At 42.4% G+C, this 25,906-nt stretch overlaps 1 protein-coding gene across 1 annotated transcript in view; it reads right to left on the reverse strand.

Moving 5' to 3' along the window:
• Window positions 1-1,677: 1,677 nt before the first annotated feature.
• LOC145346478 (regulator of G-protein signaling 22-like) overlaps window positions 1,678-25,906 on the reverse strand; it is a 103,209-nt gene continuing 78,980 nt past the window's right edge. Inside the window, exons 23-28 of the mRNA XM_080193791.1 lie at window positions 24,421-24,582; window positions 17,432-17,578; window positions 15,354-15,374; window positions 13,015-13,168; window positions 4,708-4,803; window positions 1,678-1,772 (exon numbers count right to left, since the gene is read on the reverse strand). Coding sequence (XP_080049917.1) covers window positions 4,760-4,803; window positions 13,015-13,168; window positions 15,354-15,374; window positions 17,432-17,578; window positions 24,421-24,582 — 528 coding nt within the window. The 3' untranslated portion in view covers window positions 1,678-1,772; window positions 4,708-4,759. The remainder of the gene's footprint in view (window positions 1,773-4,707; window positions 4,804-13,014; window positions 13,169-15,353; window positions 15,375-17,431; window positions 17,579-24,420; window positions 24,583-25,906) is intronic.

Raw genomic sequence — 25,906 nt, forward strand, 5'->3', positions numbered from 1 at the left:
CATAATTAGGCTGTGTAAGGAGACAATGGGTCTGTAAATAAAACTAAAATCAACAAAATTCTACAGAAAATGCTGGAAAATCTCAGTAGGTCTGACAGCATTTTCTGTTTTTGGTTTGGATTCCATCATCTACAGTGTTTTGCCTTTATCAACAGAATTCTACCTTGTTCTCCATTATGACCGCTTACATGTATTGTGTAAGGAAATGGAATTTAATGCAGAACACAGCAATGTTCCTATTATTTTTTATAAACAAGGTTGATCATTTTAATTAGCAAATTGTGTTAAGCGAACCTTTCCCCATTGTGGCTGATGGTGCCTTGTTGCTTTTATCGTCATTTTGAACACGTTAGGATTTGCTCCACCCGCTGGTGGTTATTTGCCATTTCTGCAACCATTCCTCCAGGTTGTACCACCAATAGGACAGCATAAAGCGTAGGCAATTGGTAAGTCCGATGTAATTTTAAAGTTGAAAATCAGCTTTGACAACTCCTACTGACTTGTGCAACACATATAGGAATTCTGCACTAGTTACACCGTTTCTGTCTCTCCCTTGCTCCCACATTGTTTTCTAGACAACATCGAAACACTGAGACAGTTGACAGATGAAGTAGCTCCTTTTTTATAAATTGATCCCATCGCAGTTTTCTTTTCCCTTCTTCAGAAGGTTCTGAGGTACGTCACTAACTTCCCACTTCCAACCTCTCATCGCCTTCAGCCATTTTATATTGGTAATAATTCTTTTTCTTTGCAAAGATAAATTAAATAAATAGAATTTAAAAAAAACTCATTCCTTTAACTTTTTCCAAATGTCCTTGAAGAAGTTTGACTCAGATAGATTTCTACTTCTGCCCTCTTTTGGAAGTCTCCCAGTGGCAGGCCCAAACTGGACCTGGGGCTGACGTGAAGGAAAAATCCAGTCAGAACCATATCAGCAAGCATTGCATTCATTCAACGGGTTGTAATGCCTTGTAAAAAATATAAGTTTTGGTACACCTGTGATTTAAATGTGAATTCAACAATATTGGAGCTCTGACCTAGTCTTTCCTTGAATCCGGTTTGTTTCCTGATAAAAGCAGCTATTCTTTTGGTTAAAATAAAATTGATTTATTGGCATCATTGTGGAAAATTCTATATTGTGGTGTTCCTGGAACGCTGATAAGGGCAGTCGTCGGTTGTTTCCCTTGCCAGTCCTACTGCACTTGAAGAACGGAGACTCAATGGAATAATCCCAGAGCTCCACTATCATAAAGAGACTACAATGCATCTGAGTCATTCTGCAGGGGGAGCGGTGGCATTATGATTTTGTCACTGGACAAGTAGTCCAGAGACACAGGAGTAATGCTGTGGGCACCCAGGTTTGAATCCCACCATGGCAGTTGGTGGAGTTTGAACTCAATAAAAATCTGGAATTAAAAGTCTAATGATGACCATGAAACCATTGGTTGTAAAAGCCCACCTGATTCTCCTGCCCTTGAGGGAAGGAAATCTGCCATCCTTATCTGGTCTGGCCTCCACGTGACGCCAGAATCACAGTAGTGGCCTAAATGCTAAGCGATGCCCACATCCCATGAATGAAAAGGAAAAAAAATTGTTTCTCACCTTATATTTTTTAATATGGGAAACATCCATTAAAAATAAATAAGAAAACCAGCAATGATTTTGAATAGATTTTTATTCTACATTAAGGTAAAACTGAAAAGAAAATATAAAGTTTAGAGGATGATGTTTTAGTCCATAGAGTTCAGTCAACTTTATTTTCATCTGTCAGCCTGGAAAAAAACAAGAAAGCAAGGTTTTGCTTCTATGGTTCAGTACCACCGTGGCATCATGTTAGATTTTATATATAATTTCCTTGGATGTAAAAATTCAAAGGCAAATTTCCAATGACTTTTTAAAAATTGTTCATCAGATGTGGCAAGACCAGCATATATTTCCTGATTGTTCACAAGAAGGTGCTGGGTGCTACCTTAGAATCATAAAATCCCTACAATGCAGAAATAGGCCATTCAGTGCATCGAGCCTGCACCGACAACAATCCCACCCAGGCCCTATCTCCATAATCCCACATGTTTACCCTGCTAGGGCAATTTGGCATGGCCAATCCACCTAATCCGCACATCTTTGGAAGGAATTGGAGCACCTGGAGGAAACACGCAGACACAGGGAGAATGTGCAAACTCCACACAGTCACCCAAAGCTGGAATTGAACCCGGGTCCCTGGTACTGTGAGGCAGCAGTGCTAACCACTGTGCCACGGTGTCATGCACCTTCGTGAACTGTGGCAGCCTGTTTGGTGCAAGTACACCCTCATGGTGCTGCTAGGGAGAGAGTTCCAGGTTGTTGACTCCCCCAGTGCTGAGAAATTAGCTCTGTGTTGGGAAAAATAATCATTGAAAATTAATCCCTTAGTGAAGGAATGGTGATATATTTCCAATTCAGCATGGTGTGAGGGGCACTTGCGGGTGATGGTGCCTAATTCCCATGTTCTTCCAGTTTGTAGAGGATTGGAAGGTGTTGTCAAAAGAGCATTGATAGGTTGGGATTGGTACTGACGTCTTGTAAATGGTGCACATTATTGCCATGACGTACCAGTGGTGTTGGGAGTGAATGTTTAAGGTAGTGCATGAGATGCAATCAAGCAGGCTGCTTTATCCTGGGTGGTGTTCAGTTTCTTAAGTATTATTGCAGTTACGCTCATCCAGGCAAGTGAGTACTTACCACACTAAGTTGGAGAATACACTAGCATTGATTGTAAAGGCCTCACTCAGTGTAAAATAGTATTGGATCACTTTCAATCCCTACACCTGTGCTGCAACCACCGCTATCTTAATAGGACTCTGAAATGGCTGGACGCAGTACCCATCTTTCACTCAGCAAGCCCCTTCTAATATGCAGATCAGGTCCTATAGCACACTTAGGAGCCTTACTGCAATTCAGAAGTACAAATGGACAAATAAAAACTAAAAAGTTTGGAAATGCTCAGCAGATTAGGCAGCATCAGTGGAGAGAGGAACAGAGTAACATTTCAGGATGATGACCTATAACAGATACTGAGTGCCTTGCTGGCTAAGTCCAGGTACTCTTAGAGCATAACCAGCAGACCATCAAACTTATATTTTTGTGGGGCCAGGAAAAGGAGTGCCCTTTCTATACCCGCAGGAAAACAATGCTACTATCAGCCCATGCAAAGCCGCGCTGTCATCTCCAATCTCTCCAGCTCAAAGTGGAAGCTTATTATTTCTCACTCTCCTATAAATGCAGCTTAATATGGTTCTAGCCCCATACGTGGTGACAGGCGCTTTACATGTCCATTGTGTGTCTCAAGTTAAAATTACCTCTACTGTTTGAAAGGACAGGGATGTAATGTCCATTCCATACACAGGGGAGAAATGGGAAACCCAATAATACCACAAAATTGTACATTACAGGATCCAAATTTGTATATTCCAGTTGGCCTGTGTCCCAAAATACATGAGTACTTTGGTCACCCTTCTGGTTATTGTACCCTGATAGCAGATGGGGTGATTGGACATGTAAGTAACACAAGATCATTCCCAGGCTTCTATCAGCTCCTTTAAGCCAGGCAGGAGATCCTTAAAACTAATACTAGAGTTTTCATCCTCGTTGCTATAATCAGTGTTGCAGGATATCTGCTAGTAATTTACTGAATCTGTGTTATTCAACTCTAAGTTGTAGCTATGCATAACCTGGCCTGGCTCTAAATGCTGTAATAGGCATATTTGAAGGTCAATTAAAGACCAAATGACTGGATACACTTTTCTGCAGATTGACAACTAATTCGTCTGTAGGGTATGAAGAAACCAGTGGGAAATATCTAAAAGTTTGCACTTCCAGTGTGGAGCTTTGCCTACAAGGAGCTCTCATTGGGAAATAGGGCATGAGTTCCTGCCTGGTTGGCATCACTTCTAAAAATTGTGATGTGGAAGCCACCTAAGATGTCATTGCTGCAACCCAAAAACTTTTCTACTTACTAACTGATCTTTTGTGGAATTGATCCCGAAGATGTACGGTGGTAATTTTCCATCAACCCTCTGGGCTGTAATGATGCAGAATGGAATTTGCCTGAAATCACAGGTTTGAATATGGGCGTGTTTTATAACTGACAGGCAATCGAGTCCACGTCATAACTGCCCAGGCTGCCAAGTGGAAAGTTACCCCCTATATTTTATATAGAAAACAAAATCATGCTGTGTAGCACAGAATGCATTATTCTGCTGCCAAGATAACCCTATGGGGGAAATTTTCCCGTCCTACCCACCACGGGAATCGGGGGGAGGGGGGCATGCAAAGGTGCATTGACCTTGGGAGGAATTTTCCAGTTTTGGGGCGACAGTGATCGGAAAATCCCATCCTCTGTGTCTTAAGGCAGACAATGTTGGCAGGGAAGATATTCCAGTGTTCACCAATTAGCTACTGGAAAATGTAACCAAAAGCCCTTTTAACTGTGAGTCACCGCATATCTGAAAGGTTATTGGAATACATATTCCCTTTTGTAATATAAAGTTAGGGTATACACAGTTTTCTTCAAAGACATAACTTTGATATTGTATATCAAAATAAATCATAATTATATAAATTCCTGTTATTAAATATGAATCTATGAAAGCAAATAGCTACAGCTTTTATTTTATCTCAGCAAATTGTTGTAAAGACATTTTTAAAATTTGGTTTTGCAATACCCACCATAGGATGAGTTCACTTTGTGCTTCAATAAGCTGTGATAAAATAAGGTTGATCAATTTGGATTTGAGTTGTTTGGTATGTTTACGCTGCTTGAATCTATGAAGAGAAAAGTTATTGTTAATGTTAATTTTATGTACTTAGGGATAGAAAGTAGATTGTCAGAAGAAGCATTACAGGACTTAGCATTTTTAATTACAATCAATCTGTTCCTTTTTTTTCCTCTTTTGGTGTTCAATTTGTAGATGTGTGGCAAGGCTTTCAATTTATGTTGAGTGTATGATATGCTGAAGTATAGTTGTGCATGGTGAGCAATACATTGAAAGGTTGTGAGAGGGCTGGAGAGATGGAAAAATGCCAAATTTCAAAGGGAGCAACAATTTAAATTACATGAAAAGCTGGTGCTGATTGGTTGGCACATCGACTCTGATTGATTGAGGCATTGCCATGGGAAAATGCACCAAGTAACCAATATTCCCCATGCTTTTGTTTCATTAAGAAAGACTGAATTCCTGAACATGTTCCTTTTGCCTGTAGAGTATACGTCCCTGTGCATAAATTCATCTCTTTTCAGTATTAACTGTAGAAGAAGTTAACATAAAATATGAATTTATTCAATAATAGGTAATATTTTGATAAAGTGTGTTCTCTTTCTCTGTATCTATTCCCTAGTTATGGGGGCAATTTATATTGTTTTGAGTCTGACCACCATCTGTCACCAAGGATCATAGAATCCTTACAGTACAGAAGGTGGCCGTTCAGCCCATCAAGTCTGTACTGACCACAATCCCACCCAGGCCCTATTCCCATAACCCCTCGCATTTACCTGCTAATCTCCCTGATACGAGGGTCAATTTAGCATGGCCAATCACATCTAACTTGCTCATCTTTGGACTGTGGGAGGAAACCTGCACAGACATGGGAAGAATGTGCAAACTGCACCCAGACAGTGACTTGGAGCTGGAATTGAACCTGGGATCCTGACACTGTGAGGCAGCAGTGCCAACCACTGTGCCACCCATGAAGAATGCTGCCAAGAATGTTGCTCTCTTACCTCCAGGGGAGGATATCCTAGCATGGCAAAGAGGGCAACCATTCCTTAACCCACCTCACAAATCCACTTTGCCAGTTATCAAATAAGATTTGCCAGTGAGGTAGCTTATTTTCACTTGTTCACAGACAGTTTTCTGCCTCCAAAGTTGCTTTCTCTTCAATTTTGGCAGCCACATATTCTGCCAATCTTGCCATATAGAAAGGTTGTCAAGTATTTTAAGTCTATAGCTATGCCCACTGGATTCGCTGTACTCTTTTTGTTCCCTTTTGTCTAACCTTTTGATTCTCTTATGTGGACCTTTGAAAAGCGACATCCCATCAAATCTTTGCAATCTTTCCCAGGAATTCCACATCCTGTCCTCTTGTCTGCACAAATTAGGCAGGGATCATGTCAGTCTTATATAGGTGGAAAGATTCTGCACATGTTTTGGGAGAAACAGTTTATGTGGTGCAGATTGCTGACTTGCTCTGTGATGCTTTGCCTAAATCTTTACTTCTGTGAATTATTTTATTTAATAATTGAATCTGAATATTAGTCAGCCAGTATTAAAAAACGGTGGCATTATGAATATTTCAGCAATGGAATTGGATGTCAGGTCCATCATATAATGGGTATCCAATCTGATATTACTTGTTTTGTGCCACTGCCTGTGATAAGTTTCTAACCTCCCCCCACCCCCAGTGTATAAACAGGATGAAGTTGCACTTTAATCTCCTCACACCAAAAGAACTGTCAGCAGGCAATACACTATGAGATCTGAGGTTTTACAGATCACAAATGTATGTACTATAGCTGTGCTCAGACCTGGGAGCTTCCATTTGTTACAGATTATGGGGTGGCTTTTTATTTTGCTACAAGGCAGCCTTTAGAAAGAACTGCTGGCCTTTAAGGCCGAGATATCCTTTTAAAAATACATTTTCAGTCTGTCATGCTTTGTACGCTGCTAGTAGAGCACTGTTGTTAAAATGTACTGCAGTAATTTTACATCACAACACTTGGTCAACTCTCTTCACCACTGGTGCCACAGTATCTGAGGAGCAACAGACCAATGTCACTGTGTCAGGAATATATTATTGGCTTTTCAACCCGGGCTTGGAGTCTACTATTATGTGTATTGGCAAGGAAGAAAGATGATCATTTACTATATTATGAATATAACATTCTAATTTTGCTTTGGAGACTGCAGTCTTACATTTATGTTAAGTAGATTAAATGATTGCACCTGGGAATACATCAATTATGCTTGAATGTTCGACCAACTAGTTCCAGTCATCAATCACTCCAAAGTTGTGCAGGTTAGGTGGATTGGCCATGCTAAATTGACCCTTAGTGTCAGGGCGATTAGCAAAGTAAATACATGAGATTAGGGAGATAGGGCCTAGGTGGGATTATTGTCAATGCAGGCTCGATGGGCCAAACGGCCTCTCTCTGCACAGTAGGAATTCTATGATTGTATGATTTTCTAAATACATACGTTTTATGCCTCCGCTGCAACTTTTTTCATCCATTTTAGTTTACTCAAAATCCACACATACCCAAAAAATGCAAATTTGCGCCTGTCATACAACAAACAGCAAATTTGCTAGTGTCTGAATGATTCCTTTCAATGGATTTCTGAAAGATATTTCAATTCTGAATAGAACAGAGTTCATTGTATGATTAACATCTCAAGAACTGAGACATTTAGGTGCAGAGTGAAAAACTCACTCTGCATTGTTCCAGCAACCCAGCCTTAAAGGAGAAGAATATTCTTCTTAATGTTCCAACTGCAGAATGTATGTTAAGATTAATTACTGCCAGGATTAATTCTATTGTAACGGTCACCTGGGGGACCTGATATGCTTCCCTAACATCAGGGCTCAGTATTACCAGTAACCAACTCCATTCAGAACTAATCAGCACCCTTTGTGCTACTAGACACAGTTTCAAATATAGATGTGCCAGTTAGAGGGACATTGTGATAATGTTACTAGATGAGTGATCCGAAGGCCCGAACTAATACTCCAATGACAGAAGTTCAAATCTACCATAGCATTTAAATTCAATTAATTAATAAAGGTCATTAATTAATAAATGACATTAGCAGTTGCATGGTAGTACAGAACTTGGTCATTGTTGAGAAAAGGGACATGCTTTCAAAGCTTTTCATCTTGGATGTCTGGAGTCACCATTGCAGATATCAGAGCAGTTTTCTTGACCCATGGAAAACGACTGGCCCAGATGGGGTACCCGGACGAACACTTCGGAGCAGCTGGCGGGAGTATTCGCAGACATCTTCAACCTCACTTTACAACAATCTGAACTCTCTATCTGCTTCAAGAAGACGACCATTAACCCGGTACCTAAGAAAAACCATGCAGTGTGGCCTCAATGACTATTGGACAGTGGTTCTGACAACCATAATTATGAAGTGCTTTGAAAGGCTAGTCATGGCATGAATCAATTCCAGCCTCCTGGATTACCTGGATCCACCAGTTTGCCTACCACCGCAACAGGTCCACAGCAGACACCATTTCCCTGGCCCTGCACTCAACCCTGGAACACGTAGATAACAAAGACTCCTTTGTCAGAGTCCTATTTATTGACTATAGCTAAGCCTTCAATGCCATTATTCCCAAGAAACTCAACCCCAAATTCTGTGGCCTGGGCCTCGACTCCTTCCTCTGCGATTGGATCCTAAATTTACTAACTCACAGACCACAATCAGTAAGAATAGGCAACAACATCTCCTCAGCACCGGTGCTCCCTACTATATTCCTTATACATCTATGTCTGCATGGCCAAATTCCCCTCCAATTCGATTTTCAGGTTTGCTGATGACACCACCGTACTGGGACAGATTGCAAACAATGACAAGACAGAGTACAGGAATGAGATAGAGAATCTGGTGAACTGGTGCGGCAACAATGACCTCTCCTCAATATCAACAAAAAGGAGATTTTCATCAACCAATCACTGGGAAATACGACTTATGTACCTGGCATTGCACCAGCACTGAAATTCATATATCACATTACTCATCTGCGTAGTAGGCAGAACCTCTTTTGGCTTAATGACAGCATCATGTCAGTGAAAAGAAATATTTGTATTTCTATTGTATAAGAGCGGGGTGAAAAGGCTAGCTTCACCTGTTGTCTCAAATTTTTTGGCATACCGTCCCCTTCCATAATAATTTGAGGTACAATGGGTGTTTATTAGGTCCAAACATGGCACCCTTTGGTCCATTTGTGAATATGTACAACACACAGCGGGCAATGACCTGATCATGATTGCCATTATCCTGCAAATTGCAATGATGTGCCCAAGTTTGCACGGAAAGCAATGGCTTGGGACTTATTTGGGAAATTGGAAATAATGAGGCCAACATTATAGTTGGAGGAGGTTTAGAAATTCCAACATGTATATTGACCAATGAAAGTAGGCTGTTGATAGACAGAGAACCCGTTAGCGGATTCTTCAACAAGCACATCAAAGAAAGCGAGCTTATGAGACTAATTAGAGCAACAGATATAGCTAATCATTTCATGCTGTGACTTTACAGTAACAACATGAGTGGTATTTTCCACTAACAGCAAGTTGCTATCAAATCAAAATGATGTTCTGTCTACCACACAAATGTACCACAAGTGTGGTAAATGAATTTCAGTGTCTAACACTAAATATGATTCCATCATTGGATAGCACCTGCTGAACAATTTTGAGTGTGCTAAGAATTACACAACAGCCAATTTAAGCTTATCAGTCAAGCTAGTAATGTGATTCAACTACACTTACTGGAAGATACCTATATTCGTACACAGGGACCTGTCTACTGTACGCAAAAGGAACATGTCCACACATTGTGCCTTTTCTGAATTAAAAGCCTGGGGAACCGTGGTTCATTCTCTATGACAAAGACATGACTAATCAGTTGAATTGTTAACTTTTTTCCCATGTAGTATAAATTTGTCATTCCTGCATCTATCCTGATGAGTGTGAGAAGAAAAGCCTTGAAAGCATGTCTCTTTTTTCACAAATAATGCTATCCTTATTAATTGGTTTTGGCAGCCCTCCATAAAACAAATGGTTTGCATTGTGGTAATTGATTCATGCTGATGGAACTGGCATGCTCCAGGACCTCTCATTAACAATTATTTTAAAAATACCAAAATCTTCAGTTACAAAAGTTTTTTAAAATGCTGAAAATATTCAGCGTGTTGGGTGTAATGTGTGAGAAGAAGCAAAGTTAATGTTTCAGATCGATGATCTTTCATCAGAATTCTTCACTGCATCTTGCGTTTTCTTTAACTGGCTCACTCCATCATTCTCTTGAGCCATTTTTTATAACATTTCAGTCTTTGAATGTCCACTTTTCTCAAGGTTGACTTATCAGCCCTATTCTGTAGGGAACATTTATGTCCACCAAAAGCAAAACTAATCCAATTACTACCATGCAGACAACTCGGACAATGCGGACAACTCCCAATCTTCAACGAAGTGATGGAAGATGCTGTTGGCATTGCTCTCAAATGGCTCCAATTGAGCCAATTGGATCTCAACAACAAGCTGCTCAATGGCTCCTGACTTAATTTCAGCCCTGGTCAGCCATAAATAAAAGAGTTGAATTCAAGAAGTAGGTCATTTGGCTGGGCATAGCACCAAGGAGTCTTCACAGAATTGAAGGCCAATTATCACAGTTCCAGGACATTGCTGCAGGAGTTCCTCGGGGTAGGTGGTGTTGCATTCCTAACCATTTTCAGTTATCTAACAATTATAGCCAGAAAAATAACTTAGAACCTCGGAATTCTGTGGAAAGTAACTCATCTCTTGACTCCCCAGATGCTGTCCACCATCTACAAGTCACTAATCTGGAGTGTGATGAAATACTGTCCCTTGCCTGAAATTGTTGTTTAACTAACTTGCTGGAGTTTTTGATGAGGTGACAGGAAGGGTTGATGAGGATAGTGTGGCTGATGTCATGTACATCGACTTTGTTAAGGTGTTTGATAAATTGCCAAATAATGGGCTTGTCAGTAAAGTTACAGCCTGTGTACTGAAAGAGACATGGATATGAAATTGGCTAAGTAACAGGAAACAGAAAATAGTGGTGAACAGTTGTTTCAAAGTCTGGGAGAAGTTGTACAGTGGGATTTCCCAGATACCTGTGTTAGAATCCCGGCTTTCCCTGGTATATATTTATTTAGGCATGGGTATAATTTTAAAATTTTCAGATGACACAAAACTTGGAAGTATTATGAATTCTGAGGAGAATAATGACTGACTTTAACAGGCAGATTGGTAGAATGGATGGGAAAGTGGCAGTTGAAATTTAATGCAGAGGAGTGATTCATTTTGGTAGGAAGGACAAAGAAAGGGATTTTAAAATAGAGCATAGAGGGTGTAGGGCAGATGAAGTTGGAGATGTGTAGAAGGTGGTAGGGCAGCTTGGGAAAGTGATTAATAAAATATGTGGGTATCGGGGCAGTGATTGGCTGGGGGGGCATGGGATGGGGTGTCGGGTTGGCAATCGACTGAGGTGGTGGGGGGGAGAATCATGGTGATGATTGGTCAGGGAGGCCAGTGTTAGGCCGAGGGAGGGAGAAATTGGGAGGGGGTGGGAGAGGCAGATCTCTGTTTTGAGGTACATGTGTAATAGTATCCCTTGCAGTCAGCAGCCAGCTTCCCAGCGAGAATGGATTCCATCCACTCCCCCTACTGACATGAATTACACTTTGCCTCTTTTTTTGCACTCAGTGCCATACGATTGTGTTTGAGAATTCACCCAAAAAAAGGGTGTGATTCTCTCCTGTTGTCACATAGAATTTGTTTTGGTATGATCACCCCCAAATTGTTTGGCAAATGAAGCACTGGTGACATGAGGAGAAGTTTCTTTGCAACTAATGATTAGGATATAGAATGCACTGCCTGAGTGTGTGGTGGAGGCAGGTTTGATTATGGCTTACAAAAGAGAATTGGACAATTATCTGAAGAAAAAATGTGCAGGGCTATGAGGAAAGGTCAGGGGAGTGAAAGTAGTTGAGTTGCTCTTTCAGAGAACCAGCATTATTCTCTGCAAGAGCAACTTGGGCCAGCAACTCTGGCCTACCAGAGGTAGGCCAAATACCTCTTTCTATGATGTAATAATCCTACAATTCTATGATTCAACCAGGGGGCTTATACTTTACTTATCCTAAAATATGCGCCGTGGTTATGAGGGTTCTTTTCCTAAGCATGACGAGTTACTTGACCAAAGGTGGCTCTGGGATGCTGGGTCAGCAGTTTGCAATTACAGCCTATATTAACATACTATTCATTGCTATACAAAGGGAGGAGTTAGGGGAAATCAGAGGCCAGACAAGATGATTGAGTCAGGATGGAAACTAGCAGACCCAAGGCTGAAGGCTGAGCTAATGGGAACACAGGCTGATCCTGATTAATCCAGTTCACTGACAGAATAGTATGGTTAAGGATTAATGACTGTTCTGAATCATTACAGTGGAAACAGAGAGGCAAGATCTGCATATTTTTGCTGTAAACTTGGTATCATTGAGAGGCTGTTTAGGGTAACTGAGATTCTCTCTCCCTTGCCTATGCTGGAGTAAAATCTTAGCTGGAGTAAAATCTTAGCTGAGTCCCTCAGACTCGAAGGTGCTCATTACAAAGAAGTTCAATATCATGCAAGACAAAGCAGCTTTGCAAGTGATGAACATCCCATCTACCATAAACATTCACTCACTCCACCACTGGCATACAGTAACAGCAGTGTATACCATCTACAAGATGCACTGCAACACACCAAGGCTCCTCAACAGCACTTTCCAAACCCATGATTCTGCCACCTTTGACTTTAGATGGTAGCCATGATGGTGGATAGGGTTTTTATTAGTCTGGGGGATGGGAATCAGGAGTTGAGTTACTGCAGAATTCCAGTACCACCTTAGGCAGCAGATCGCATGGGATCGCAAACCGTCCTGACTTGGAACTAATCTTTTGTTCTTTCAAAATCAAGGAATTTCTGCCCCAACAGCACAACATCGTCTGCAGCAGTTGAGGGCAGTGGCTCACCACCCCCTTTCTAAGGGCAATTAGGGATGAGCAATAAACGTTGAGTTTGCCAGTATCAATCACTTCCAAAAAACATCTAAAAAGTAAAGTACGGTCCTGCCAGTGCTGTACCATTTTAGAAGGGATAATACTTTTGGGTATTTGACATGTTGGGCAGACAGCGGTCCCAGTGTTGTGCATTTCACTTTACAATTATTTACATTTGGGATTACCTGGAGGTATTGATTTTATTAGTACAGACTCCACTGACTCCATTCTACTAGCGTCATGTCTGGGAGACTCTTTTCTGTCAGCATCACGTGCTCTCTTAATCAGTGCCTCTTGCCTATTCAGGCCTTCAATATATTTGGAAAAAGACCAGGAAAGCTGTTCAGGAAAAGAAAGGAAAATTATGTTTCTGACAGATTACAGTTAAAAGTATCATTTTTGATTTCTCAGAGTATGAAGTCCATAATTATTAGCCTGCTCCACACAACAAAATACACCATGAATAGAATATCAAGGACAGCGCTCTACCACTGACTCTTGAACTCCCACTGCCATTTAACACTCACTTGAGCATTGACTGGCACTGGGCGAGGCTGCCACCTGCCCTCCCACCCTTGGAGTGCCAATCCGCTTGACTAACAACTCATCGACATGATCAGGTACAGTGCTGCAGTAATCAGAGATGGTACTGCAGCACTCTGCCTGGGGCTAAATGCACGGGAGCTTTGACTAGGTAAATCCCAGGGCAGGAGGGTAGATGAACTTCTGGGCCTCTGAAAAGATCACACCAAAGAAGACAATTGATTCAAAATGTACAAATGTAAGTGGCAAGCACGGAAAGCTCTCCTGGGGTTCCATTTAATTCATCAGGTAACGTGCCTTGCCTCTTGAAGCAAGTAGATTGAGGAGCAACATAATATAAGACTTTTGAGTTATGGAAAGTTCAGTTCGAGTAATCTGAGAGAGAAATTCCACCTGTGAGGAAGAGCAAAACTAGCCACCATCCATGTTATATCGCCAAGGAATGAAATCGAGAACAGGAAAAGAATATAGAGAAAATAGTATAGTTGCATTGAGAGTGAAAACATAAATCTGTGAGGGAGAAGGGAATATGGTGCTATGCTGATAAGAGCAAGGATGGGAGGAGGTGCCTATGGAGAATAAAGTCAGACTGGACTGGATGGGTTGAATGGTTTGTTACTCTGGCTCAGAGTGTGTGGTAGTAATGATAGCAATGCAGTCAATACTGATTGTAAATATTCCTGTGAAACTGGCAGCAACTTCTGGAGTCCATACGTGTGCAATTAAGGGTGAAAATCCAAGATTGTTGTCAGTGATTCTATCCTCTTACAGTGTGTTCTGTTGATGTCCCAAAAGACTGCAATCAATTATCAGTTACTGAGCTGATCAGAACTTGCTCTTTTTCACTGTCAGTTTCACTTTGCATCCCTGAAAAAAGTTACACCGTGTTTAATGAACTGTAACTTTTTTTTGAAGTGCAGACTAAATTTATAATTACTGCTGTGGTGCAGTGCATGTCCCAACAATGAAACGATTAGAGTACCCGTGCCAGATGTGCGAGTATGAATGGCCGTTTGGACTTGCTGAATATCAGGGCGAGTGTGGGGAAGCATATTGCTCGCCTCCCCCCACCCCGTCGAAGAAAATTTGGTGCCTATGACTCTATGACTTTAAATGGGGCTGCACCACAGTTGTAATAACACTCTCCAGTCAGCCTGAGTGAGGTAAGGGTCAAACCCAGAGTGGGAGAAAATCTCACCCTGGAGAGCTGCAAGCCAGTCTGCTCTAGAGATCCCAGCAGCACAAGACTTCAATAGTGGACACTGCTGGAATTGCAAGCAAGCCCTGGGAAGGAGAACAATGGCAATCGGAGTGAGGCAAGTTGCAGGATCTTATGGCAGGAAAGAATTGGGCATCCTAAGGATGGAAGATAAGGGGGAAGAAGGGTGCATTTTAATGGCCAGACAAGAAGAAACTTGGGGAGGTTGCACTTGATGTGCACAGGGCACCAACAACACCACATCCCCTCCCAACCAAATGATTTACCCCCTTCATTCCTGCCTTTTAAACAGTTGTGTTAAATTTTAAAAAGTTCTCACTCTCAACAACCTGCCCAGTGTATTGTGGCAGCGGAGGAGAATTGAGAGTTTAAGTGGGTAGTAATTGGCAACTTAAGGACCTCAATAGGACTAAGGACGAGCAGTCCAGTGGTTACCCTATTCAACACCACCCCACCTCATCCACATTAGTTGAACCTTGGGCAGAGGTGGGTGGGAAGCTGATAGACTACGACATGAAATTAGATATTTTATGTGCATCCCACCCCACCACAACAAACATGCCTGGTGGAGTTGCGGGGGGGGCCATAAAGTCTCCCCCTGTATCTGTGGCACCAAACGTACAGGTACTAAGAAACCATATTGTGCAACGTAGCAATACATAGGTGGCCATAAAACAAACCAGGGGAATAGGAGACAGAAATATACACAACAAATGTTGGAAATTCTCTTGGCAATGAGAAGGCAGTTTCCTCAGCCCTTACCTTTTGACTCTGCTTTGAACTCTGCCAAGAAAATTAAGAAAAAAATGAAGTCACAAGGGTTAGTAACTAAACATTCTCAATGTGTATGTTGCAATTCATAGAATCATAGAATCCCTGCAGTGCAGAAGGAGGCCATTCGGTCCATCAAGTCTGCACTGACTCCGACAGAGCATTTTACCGAGGCTCCCCATTCCCCATGCATTTCCCTCACTAATCTCCCTGAACTACATTGAGGCAATTCTAGAGCAGCACAGCAGGCCAGGGAACATCACAGAGGCTGTTTGGCGGCTCCTCACTGGACGCAATGGCCACCGTGCATCTCTGACTCTAAGTTTTCTTGGAGTCATCAGCTCCATGCCAGAAGTCAACATGGAGCTGATTTCAATGTTTAAATTTCAATTTAGATCCTATTAGTGGGCCTGAGGTTGAAATCTCTGGGCCTGCTAGTGTTTCCCACCTATTGGTGGTCCACTCCAGTGGGGTTTAGTCTTGCTCCCCAAGGGGTGACCCCGCTGGAGGGAACAGAGACCATGGAAGCCCCCCCAGGTAGTCGGGGATAAGGGAAGGAGGTAAGGGAAGGACATCAGGGCTTGTCCGGAGAGCTCTAGGAGGCCAGCAATTGGGTTGGTCAGCTATCAGGAGGCCAACAGTGTGGGGCCAGATCGGCACATGCCCAATGTGTGCTCAGCACTATGCTGCCTGCCTCTCCAGCAGAAATAGACCCCTGATTTTCTGTCCTGCTCAGGCACTCTGCAGTGCTCAGAGCGTGGGAGATTCATTTTGAAAATCCCGCTGGAAAAAAAATTGACAGTATTCACTCCAGTTTTCACACAAATATGGCACTTAGATTTTTGGGGGAGAATTACCCCCCCCCCATCTTGGGACACTAAAGGGCAACTTAGCACGGCCAATCCACCTTACCTGCACATTTTTGGACTGAGGAGGAAACCAGAGTACCCGGAGGAAATCCATGCAGACATGGGGAGAACATGCAGACTCTACACAAACAACCACCCAAGGCTGGAATCAAACCCGGATCCCTGGTGCTGTGAGGCAGCACACTAACCATTGTACCAAAGTGCACTCTCAAATAATTATGTTGTATTCAAAAAATATCCTCATCTTTTAATCAAACAATTGACAGCCTTTTGGTCATCTACAGCTTTATATCACCTTCTCTGCTCCATTTTTTCAGATCACAGGAACAGGCAATGATTCTCTTCTATCCATTACAGTTCTGTTGGATCACCAATATTTCTTTTGTTGTTTCATTACCTTCGCTCTTGCCTTTAAACATCATTCCTTTAGTCATTTAATCATCCTTGCCCTCCACCCCATTGCAAGCCTTTCCCGTCGTTCCTAGCTTTCAGTGGCCCCGCAATCCTGTTTCTCTGGCTCTCGCTTGCTTATAGTCTGTTAGATCTTGAACTTCTTTCACTTCTGATGAAAGGTCACCTACATGAAAGATTAGCCTTGATGTTAACCGACCCCCGACCATCAACGCAACGGGCAGGACAAAGTTGGGTAAAGGTTAATTTAAAAACCAGGAATGCAATTCGTTGCGTACATATCTACCAGCCTTTTTTATGATGGCAGCTAGCTTGTCATGTAAGAGTCACATCTTGGGGAGTTGGGGTACCTCAGTAATATATTTAAATCAGGATCTTACAGGACATTTGGACCATGTTTTAAATTGAACTGTCACTGGCCAGGCTTCCCAGGGCTCAGGAAACCCAGCAGTGAAACGAAGATGAGGGTTGCCAGCTCAGAAAGGTTAGTGCCCTCTACAGCACTTCTTGTGGGTCAGGAGGTGCAGGTATGCTCCCCTCCTCCTCCCTGCCAAATGGCAGCCACAACCAGATCTACCAAGCACAGTCTCTCCCTTCCGAAGTGTTTCTGGCTGTGGCTTCTTGCTAATGCTTTCCTTCCAGCAGCCAGAGCATGTCTCAATTTGAGGGGAAGCAGAAGAAAGAATATATAATGAGACCAAGTCCTTGGCCTAGCCAGTCTTTCTGAGCACCCTGCCCATAAATAGCAGCACTTTAAACTCTGTTTCCCCCCAATAGATGCTGCCTGACCTGAACGGTTCCAGCACTTCCGGCCTTCATTTCAGACTGATCTTGTGTTGCTTTGTCACTTCCACCCTTTAAGGACAGCTGGCTTCCACTGGATCTGCTAACAGCATCCAGAGAATGTAATGGTTTGGCAGACTGAAGTCTTCTACCCTGAATAAAATTAACAAATCCTCTTCAGTCACTTTATAGAGACATGGGTGAAAAGTAAATAGATAAAAGTCAGCAACTCAGTGACAATAACAAGGCATATAATAAACTAGGAGCTTGCATTATAGAATCCAATTGTTGTCTCATAGATGTGATTTTTATATTGTTCTCTCATTACTCAAGTGTCTTCTGTTCATTCATCAAATGGGAATTCGGTCTGCAATTTATTCCCAGGCCTTGAACACTGCCATTCTTAAGCTAACTGCGGGAAAGCTTATACATAAAATCATACAGTGCAGAAGAGGCTCTTCGACCCATCAAGTCTGCACTGATGCACGAGAAACACCTGACCTCCATTCACCAGCACTTGGCCCATAACCTTAAATGTAATATCACGCCAAGTGCTCATCCAGGTACTTTTTATAGATTGTGAGGCACCTCGCTTCTACCACCTCCGAGGCAGCAAATTCCAGACAATCATCACCCTCTGGGTAAAATAAATTTTCCTCACAATCTTCCTGAACCTCTTGCCCCTCACCATGAACTTGTGACCCCTTGTGACTGACCCTTCAACTGAGTCACTACAGATGTCTAATGATAAAGAATCACTGCTAACTTTAATACGGATTATTTTAATATTCACTCTCAGGAGCAGAGCGTTATTGATGGTACGTATCCCTAATTTCTTGTGTGAAAAAAGACTGCTCATCCTTTGAGCTCAGAGCTTCTTTACAGAAATACAACTAAGGTCAGAGATTCAGTGGAATCTCTGACGTGAGGGTTAATTGTATGCAGGTGAAGGGCATCAGTTGGGTTATAGAGATAATTACTGAAAACACCTTTAGAAAACCATTCTCTGCTAACATGCTTTAGTCTGGAAAGTCTTTTGGTGAAAAATGAGACTCAGCCTTATATTTATTTATAGAGTGAAACATCACAAGCATCAGTCTCCTAACCCAGCCACACATAGTGGATTCTGTGGTGCTATGATCCTGGGCGAGACCCCCAAGTCTTTGGCACAATCTGGTATAAACAGGTCCAAGCAGTGGATGACTGAGGGGATCATCCGACCTGACTGTATGCTCCTCTATTGTGGCTAGATTCATGGCTATGTGTCCCTGGGGAGGGAGCATGCAGTGTCCACGGGCCCCATTGAGGCCTTCGATGCTCATTGGGCACCTCAGGGGCTGAGATGTATTACTGACCCCTTTAATCGCATTTTGGTTTAACGTTTTAAGCTTCCTTTACATTTTGCTTTTTGTTTTGGGTGGTCCTGTTCGCCCCCATTGTCCCCCCTCTCCTCTTTTATGGGGCTGCCCCTTTTACTTTGTCCCTCCGTTTGTTTGATTCAGTTTATTTGATTAGCCAAAAGGTTTGGCACAATCTGGTTTGGAATCATTAACTTCTTATTGAAAGCAGACAAAGTTTGAGATTCAAGATACTTGCTAAAAGAATAAAGCCCCAAGATTGTACAGGGTTTAAAAAAACAAAACTTTGCTATACAAAGTCAAAAATTTACAACATCTGTCTTATATTCTAACATACGTGGTCAATATGAGGTGCATGAGAATTAACAGGCAAACTGTGGTCCTGTATATCACAGTGCACAACAAATGTCAGATGGTGACCAAGACTGGTTTCTCAACAACCCACACAGACATGAGTAAACCAAACTGAAAGTCAGTAATCCCATTGAAACTCTGTCTCTCTCACATGGGTATCTAATATTCACCTTCTCAGATCTCACCTTGGAATTGTCTCCAAAAGTTACTTCAACTCGGACTGCCTCATTGACTGCTCCCCTCACAGGGGTTCAATCTTCTGTCCTAAGACTGTGTTCCCCAGGATTCCCAAGTCTACACTCCAGCAACAACTCACAAGCACAATATCAGCTCCTCAGTTGGGCTGAGCAAAATTCTACTGCTCCAAAGGGCTCTTCGCGCTTGTGACTCACAGTATGGAATCACCAACCTTCTGCAGGCTTTTCTAATCACCAGGGCTTCAACTGAGCTCTGTTCAATCAGCTGCAGCCCATATTCTGCTTGGAAACTCTTTCTCTGCTTCTGTCTCTTAACTGGGACTGATCTCTGTCCATCTGCCATTCCCATGTCTAGAACTCTTCTCCTGGGACCCCATCCTGTCCCCAGTCCCAGTTACCTGCCTGGGACTCTCCTCTGATTATGGCTGGGTCCAATGTTGGACCACAGAACTGGGGTTTTCACACCATTTCTTTTTTATCTCCATACGTCCTATGAACATTAAAATGTACATGTACAGCCCACTTCCAAACAATGCATATGCAGAAACTGCCGAAGGATGCGAGAAGTCACAGCTCCCAGCCTCCTGGATCTCACAATAGTAGTAATGCACTATGATCACATCAGACCATGAAATAGGTTTGTATGAAGGTGGTCTTTGGTCCAGTTGGTCTCACCCTTTTAGAATACTACAACAACATTGATTGGCATTTATAGATCATATTTAATACATTAAAATTTCAGTCACAGGGAGGTTATACAACAAAATTTGACAGCTTGTAAGAAGCTATGGCACAGATGGGCAGAAACTTGAAAAAGTAGTAGATGGTTAAAACTGCCAATGGTGGATCAAGAGACAATAGGCCAGAATTGGAAGAGAGCAGAAATCTCATATGATTGTTTGGCAGGAGGAGATTGTAGGCATGGGGAGGAATAAGGGCATGGAGGGATTTGAAAAGAAGCATGTGAGCTTTTAAACTGGTTGCTGCAGTGAGAGTCAAACAGGTTAGCAAGCACAGGGCTGATGGGTGAAAAGGGTTTAATGCGAGTTAGAATATAAGTTGCAGAGTTTTGAATGAACGCAAGTTTATGTATCACAGAATCTTTACAGCACAAAAAGAGACCATCTGGGCCATTGACGCTGCACGGGCTCTCAGATAGAGCATTCTACCTAGTTCCATGCCCTGCCTTGTCTCCATAACACTGCATCTTTTTTTTCGGACAGAATCCAATTCTCTTTCGAAAACCTTGATCAAACCTGTCTCCTCCAGCACCATCCAAGAATGTTTGTTCCAGACTCCCCTTCTGGCAAAGGCATCTAACTTCAAATCATGTTGGGTGGATAATAGAAGTGTTGATCATATGTTGGTCACCTGATCAACAGTTTTAACATAACCAAGCTTCCTTACTTTAAGTACCAGGGAGAAACTATTCAGTTTGCATGTAACAAAAGCATAAGCTTTCCAGCCTGTTTCATTGCAAGCTCACCAGTACAGGAAATGGACCTCCTAGAAATAAGACTACAAGCAACTACAACCCCAACCCGCTCCCACCACAACGCCAACCTCCCCCAGCAGGTTGACCCAATACCAAGGTGTTCCTTGGGCATTGACACTTTGCCCCTTGGGCAGTGCTGAGAGCACAGACTGGCACTACCAGGGTGCCAATGCCCAGGGGCACCTATTCCTGCTGCCTAACCCTCTGGTGAACCGCAATTGCTCCCCTTCACTCCAACGGAGTTGGGCTGCCAGTTCCCTGTTAGTGGGGAGCTACTCTAAACCCCGCTGGCCAGAACCACTCTGGTGGGGGGGATGCTAGTGGACCCAGAGACTTCAGTCCTGGGCCCACTAATACATTTAAATGGTCATTTGCATATAACTTAAAGGTCTTTATGCCTCTCTGCTGATCTCATCCCTGTTTATAAAATTCTGCCCAGTTGTCCTCCTGCCCTGATATATTTGAAAGGTTTACTCTGAGTTTGACTTCTATGATCCATAATTTATCTATTTTGTCTCAATTTCAAGTGCCAAAGGGAAAATGGGAATAAGGATATAGTTATCTATTAAATGATAACATAAGAACATAAGAAATAGGAGCAGGAGTAGGCCATATAGCCCTTCGAGCCTGTCCCGCCATTCAATAAGATCATGGCTGATCTCTCGTAGCTCAGTTCCACATTCCCGCCCTCTCCCCATAACCCTTAATCCCCTCTCTTATCAAAAACCCATCAACCCGCGTCTTAAAAATATTTAGCGAGGTAGCCTCCACCACTTCAACGGGCAGAGAATTCCAGAGATTCACCACCCTTTGAGTGAAGAAGTTCCTCCTCAACTCCGTTCTAAACCGCCCCCCCTTTATCTTGAGGCTGTGCCCCCTAGTCCTACTATCCTTTCTGAGCGGGAAGAGTCTCTCCACCTCTATCCTATCCATCCCATTCATCATCTTATACGTCTCAGTGAGATCTCCCCTCATTCTTCTAAACTCTAACGAGTACAAGCCTAGTTTATTCAGCCTCTCCTCATAGCTCAACCCCCTCAACTCCGGCATCAGCCTAGTAAACCTCCTCTGCACTCCCTCCAAGACCAAAATATCCTTGCGTAAGTACGGCGCCCAAAACTGCACACAGTACTCCAGCTGCGGCCTCACCAATGCCCTATACAGCCGCAGCAAGACCTCCCTATTTTTATATTCAATCCCCCTCGCTATGAAGGCCAGCATCTCATTCGCCTTCCTGACCACTTGCTGCACCTGCAAGCTGGGTTTTTGCAACTCATGCACAAGGACCCCGAGGTCCCTCTGCACCGTCGCCTGCTGCAGTTTTTCGCCACGTAAATAATAATCCTTCCTACCATTATTCCTACCAAAGTGGACCACCTCGCACTTGCCAACATTAAATTCCATTTGCCATTTCCTGGCCCATTCGCCCAGCCTATCTAGATCCTTCTGCAGACTCTCCACACCCTCCGCGCAATTTGCTGTTCCACCAATCTTGGTGTCATCAGCAAATTTCGACACCATACACTCGGTTCCCTCCTCCAGATCATCTATATAAATGGTAAATAGCTGAGGCCCCAGCACCGACCCCTGATACAGATACAGATACAGATCTATTATCTATCAAATTCCAACATTCAAACATTTTTATTTTGCCACTGGGTTACATGCCCTGCAACCTGGCAGATATTTACACTAACACTGAATCAATTTTGAGAACAGGGAAATGGACAATTCATTTATTTGAATGGCCCCAGTAAGGCCATACTAGTTCTGTTCTTGTTTCTCTTCTCCCCTCGTAAACATGCCTGTGCAAAGGATGAGATAGGAATCCACGGCCCAGGTGCTGTTGTTAAATATTTGGCAAATGAAGAAGGGGGTAAAGAAGACGCTCTAATCATTTCCTCATCTCCTTTAGAAAATTAAGGACTTACTCAGTTAATGATAGAGCATTGGGTAGAGTTATAGAACAAAGACACAGGTTCATAGCCCCTTAAAAGTGGAGTCACAGGTGGTCAGAGCAGTGAAGAAGTCATTCGGCATGCTTGGTTTCATTGGTCAGAACATTGAATATAGGAGTTGGGACGTCTTGGTGAAGACATTGGTAAGGCCACACTTGGAATACTGTGTACAGTTCTGGTCACCCTATTATAGAAAGGATATTATTAAACTAGAAAGAGTGCAGAAAAGATTTACTAGGATGCTACCGGGACTTGATGATTTGAGTTACAAGGAGAGACTGGATAGACTGGGGCTTTTCTCTTAAGTGTAGGAGGCTTAGGGGTGATCTTTTAGAAGTCTATAAAATAATGAGGGGCATAGATCAGCTAGATAGTCAATATATTTTCCCAAAGGTAGGGGAGTCTAAAACTAGAGGGCATAGACTTAAGTTAAGAGGGGAGAGATACAAAAGGATCCACAGGGGCAGTTTTTTCACACAGAGGGTGCTGAGTGTCAATGCCAGAGGTAGAGGTATAGGTAGGTACAATTTTGGCTTTTAAAAAGCATTTAGATGCATGGACAAGTTGGGCCGAAGGGCCTGTTTCAATGCTGTAAATCTCTATGACTCTATAAATGTCTGCCGTTTCCCCAGTAGTGGTTTGGAGCACAGCATATGATCAGAAAGAGTGTTGAAACCTGTCAATGCTGCACCATAATGTGCTGTTACATTTACTGACACTGTTAATCCAATTGTGAACGCATCAAGTCATATGCTTCAAATGTCTAAATATTGCTCTGAAATACACAAGACAAATGAATTTGCATTATTCTAAAATACTGATCTCAGTACTTACTGTGGTAGGTTTTGTAACCTGGTGGTGTGGGGATTGTAGGTGGAGAGGAGGAGTTTTGTTTAGGAAATCCTGAGGTCCAGGTTTTCCTGTGTGGTTTTAAGTTTCAACTCTATAGCAGCATCTTCTTCTCCTCCGCCCGGAAGTCAGTTTTGGTTTTCTGGCAGACTGTGAGGGTGCCAACGGAGGCCACAGGTCAGGAGCAAGTAGCGAGCCTGCAACTCAGTTAGTTGGAGCAGCGGGTTTGATGGAGGTGCTCAAGATTTTGAAGAGGTGCCGTTCATAAATCTCTTGTATGTGGGGGTGTCATGGGTGAGTGTCAAATACTGGAATGTGGGGTGATCGGTGATCTCTGGAGGGTCTGATTTGGGGTCCAGTAGTTGGATCCAAAGGAGTTTCCGATCTCTGATTGGCTGGGGTGGAATTTGATCTCTAACCCAGGTGGTCCAATTATGGAGGTGTCTTTAGATTGGTAGGAAGAGTCTGAAAGTGGGCACGGAAGAAGGCAAGCTTGATGAAGCACGGGGCGCCTCTTGACCCACAAGCAACACTGTAAAAGAGTGCTGATGTTTTCACAATACAATCCTCATCTTCCTTAAGCTGTTCAGTTTGGGAATCCCACCCAGCCAGGGTTAAAGCTGAAAGTCCAGTTAAATATAAGGCACCCATCCTCTTTATAATATTTCAAATTTGTTTTTCCCCCAATCCCATCACATCTCTGTTAAAACGAGGTTGGGTTTAAGATTATTAGAATGCAACATCAACCTGTCTCAAAACAATTCAATTTTTTGGCTAGTTTTACCTTACTCTTATCTAAGGTCTTGCCAGTGATTTTACTTTGCGTCTGTTCTTGATCCATCATGCTTTTCTCCTCTAATTCTGCCAGGTTGCTTTCAATTGCGAGTCTACGTCGGTAGTCAGAAAATTCTGGCCACAGTTTGAAGAGAATATCAAAAACTGCCATCTGCGGAGTGAAACTTCATTACTTTCGTAAGCAAAATATTTCTGAGATATACATATACTTATCAACCAGTTGAAAATATGTGCAGCTACACTTCTTAATGAACATTAGGCCAACCTTTTTGGATACTTTAAGGAGGTGATAGGAAGGATAGAATTGAGTAGTAGAAGATTTAATAAGTTGGGATTTGCAAATGTTTTCTATAAGTTACTAACGACAGAGGTACCATAGAGGAGGATTAAGATAAGAACATGGGGAGTCTGTGGACAGAAATGGATAGCAAGCTAGCTATAGATTGCAAGACAATGGAGGTTAAAGGTCATTTCTAAGACAGACAAAAGCTGAGGAAGCAGTGTTCCACAAGGACAAGTGTTGGAGCCATTTCTGCTTCTGATGTAAACCATTTGAATTTCAAATTGAAAATATGATTTCAAAATTTTCTGGTGATGGCATAGTGATATTGTCACTGGATTAGTAATCCAGGGACTTTGGGCAATGTCCTGGTGACCTGCGTTTGAATCCCACCACAGCAAATGGTGAAATTTGATTTCAATAAAAATCTGGAATTAAAAGTCTAACCACAGCCATGAAACCATTGTTGATTGTTGTAAAAGCCTTAAAGGGAAGAAATCAGTCATCCTTACTTGGACTGCCTACATGTGACTCCAAACCCACAGCAAAGTGATTGACTCTGAAATGGCCTAGCAAGCCACTCAATTCAAGGAAAATTAGGTTTGGACAATAAATTCTAGTGAATGAATGAGTGAAAAACACCACAATAGGTTGTATAGTTAATATAGGAGAATACTGCGGCAACTATATGACAATATTAATCAATTTATTTATATTGTTGGTAAATGAACTTCAATGCAGATAAGTGTGAGGATATATTTGGTGGGATGAATAAGGAAGCCACATTCTCCTTCGATTACAAGTATCAAAAAGGGGTAGCGGAGTAGAGGGATCTAAGGGGTAGAGATACACAAATCACGAAAGGTAGCAACACTGGTTAATGAAGCCATGAAAAAGCAAACAGTACACTAGAGTTCATTTCTCAGAGAATAGAATTGAAATGCACAGAACTCATGTTAAACTTGTACAGAACCTTGGTTAGACCATACTTGGAACATTTCAAGTCTCCATATTATAAAAAATAATAGAGGGGCATCAGAGAAAGTGGAAACGTGCTTTAATAGGATGATTCCAGAGCTAAGAGAAAATACCTATCCAGACAGACTGAACAGAAGTTGAGGCTTTTTTCTAGAAAAAGAAGCCTGAGGGTGAGAGGTCTTTAGAAAGTGTTTGATAGGTTTTATGTAGATGTAAA

This window comes from Carcharhinus amblyrhynchos, chromosome 8, assembly GCF_965287045.1.
Source record: "Carcharhinus amblyrhynchos chromosome 8, sCarAmb.v2.hapA, whole genome shotgun sequence".
Lineage (NCBI taxonomy): Eukaryota > Metazoa > Chordata > Chondrichthyes > Carcharhiniformes > Carcharhinidae > Carcharhinus > Carcharhinus amblyrhynchos.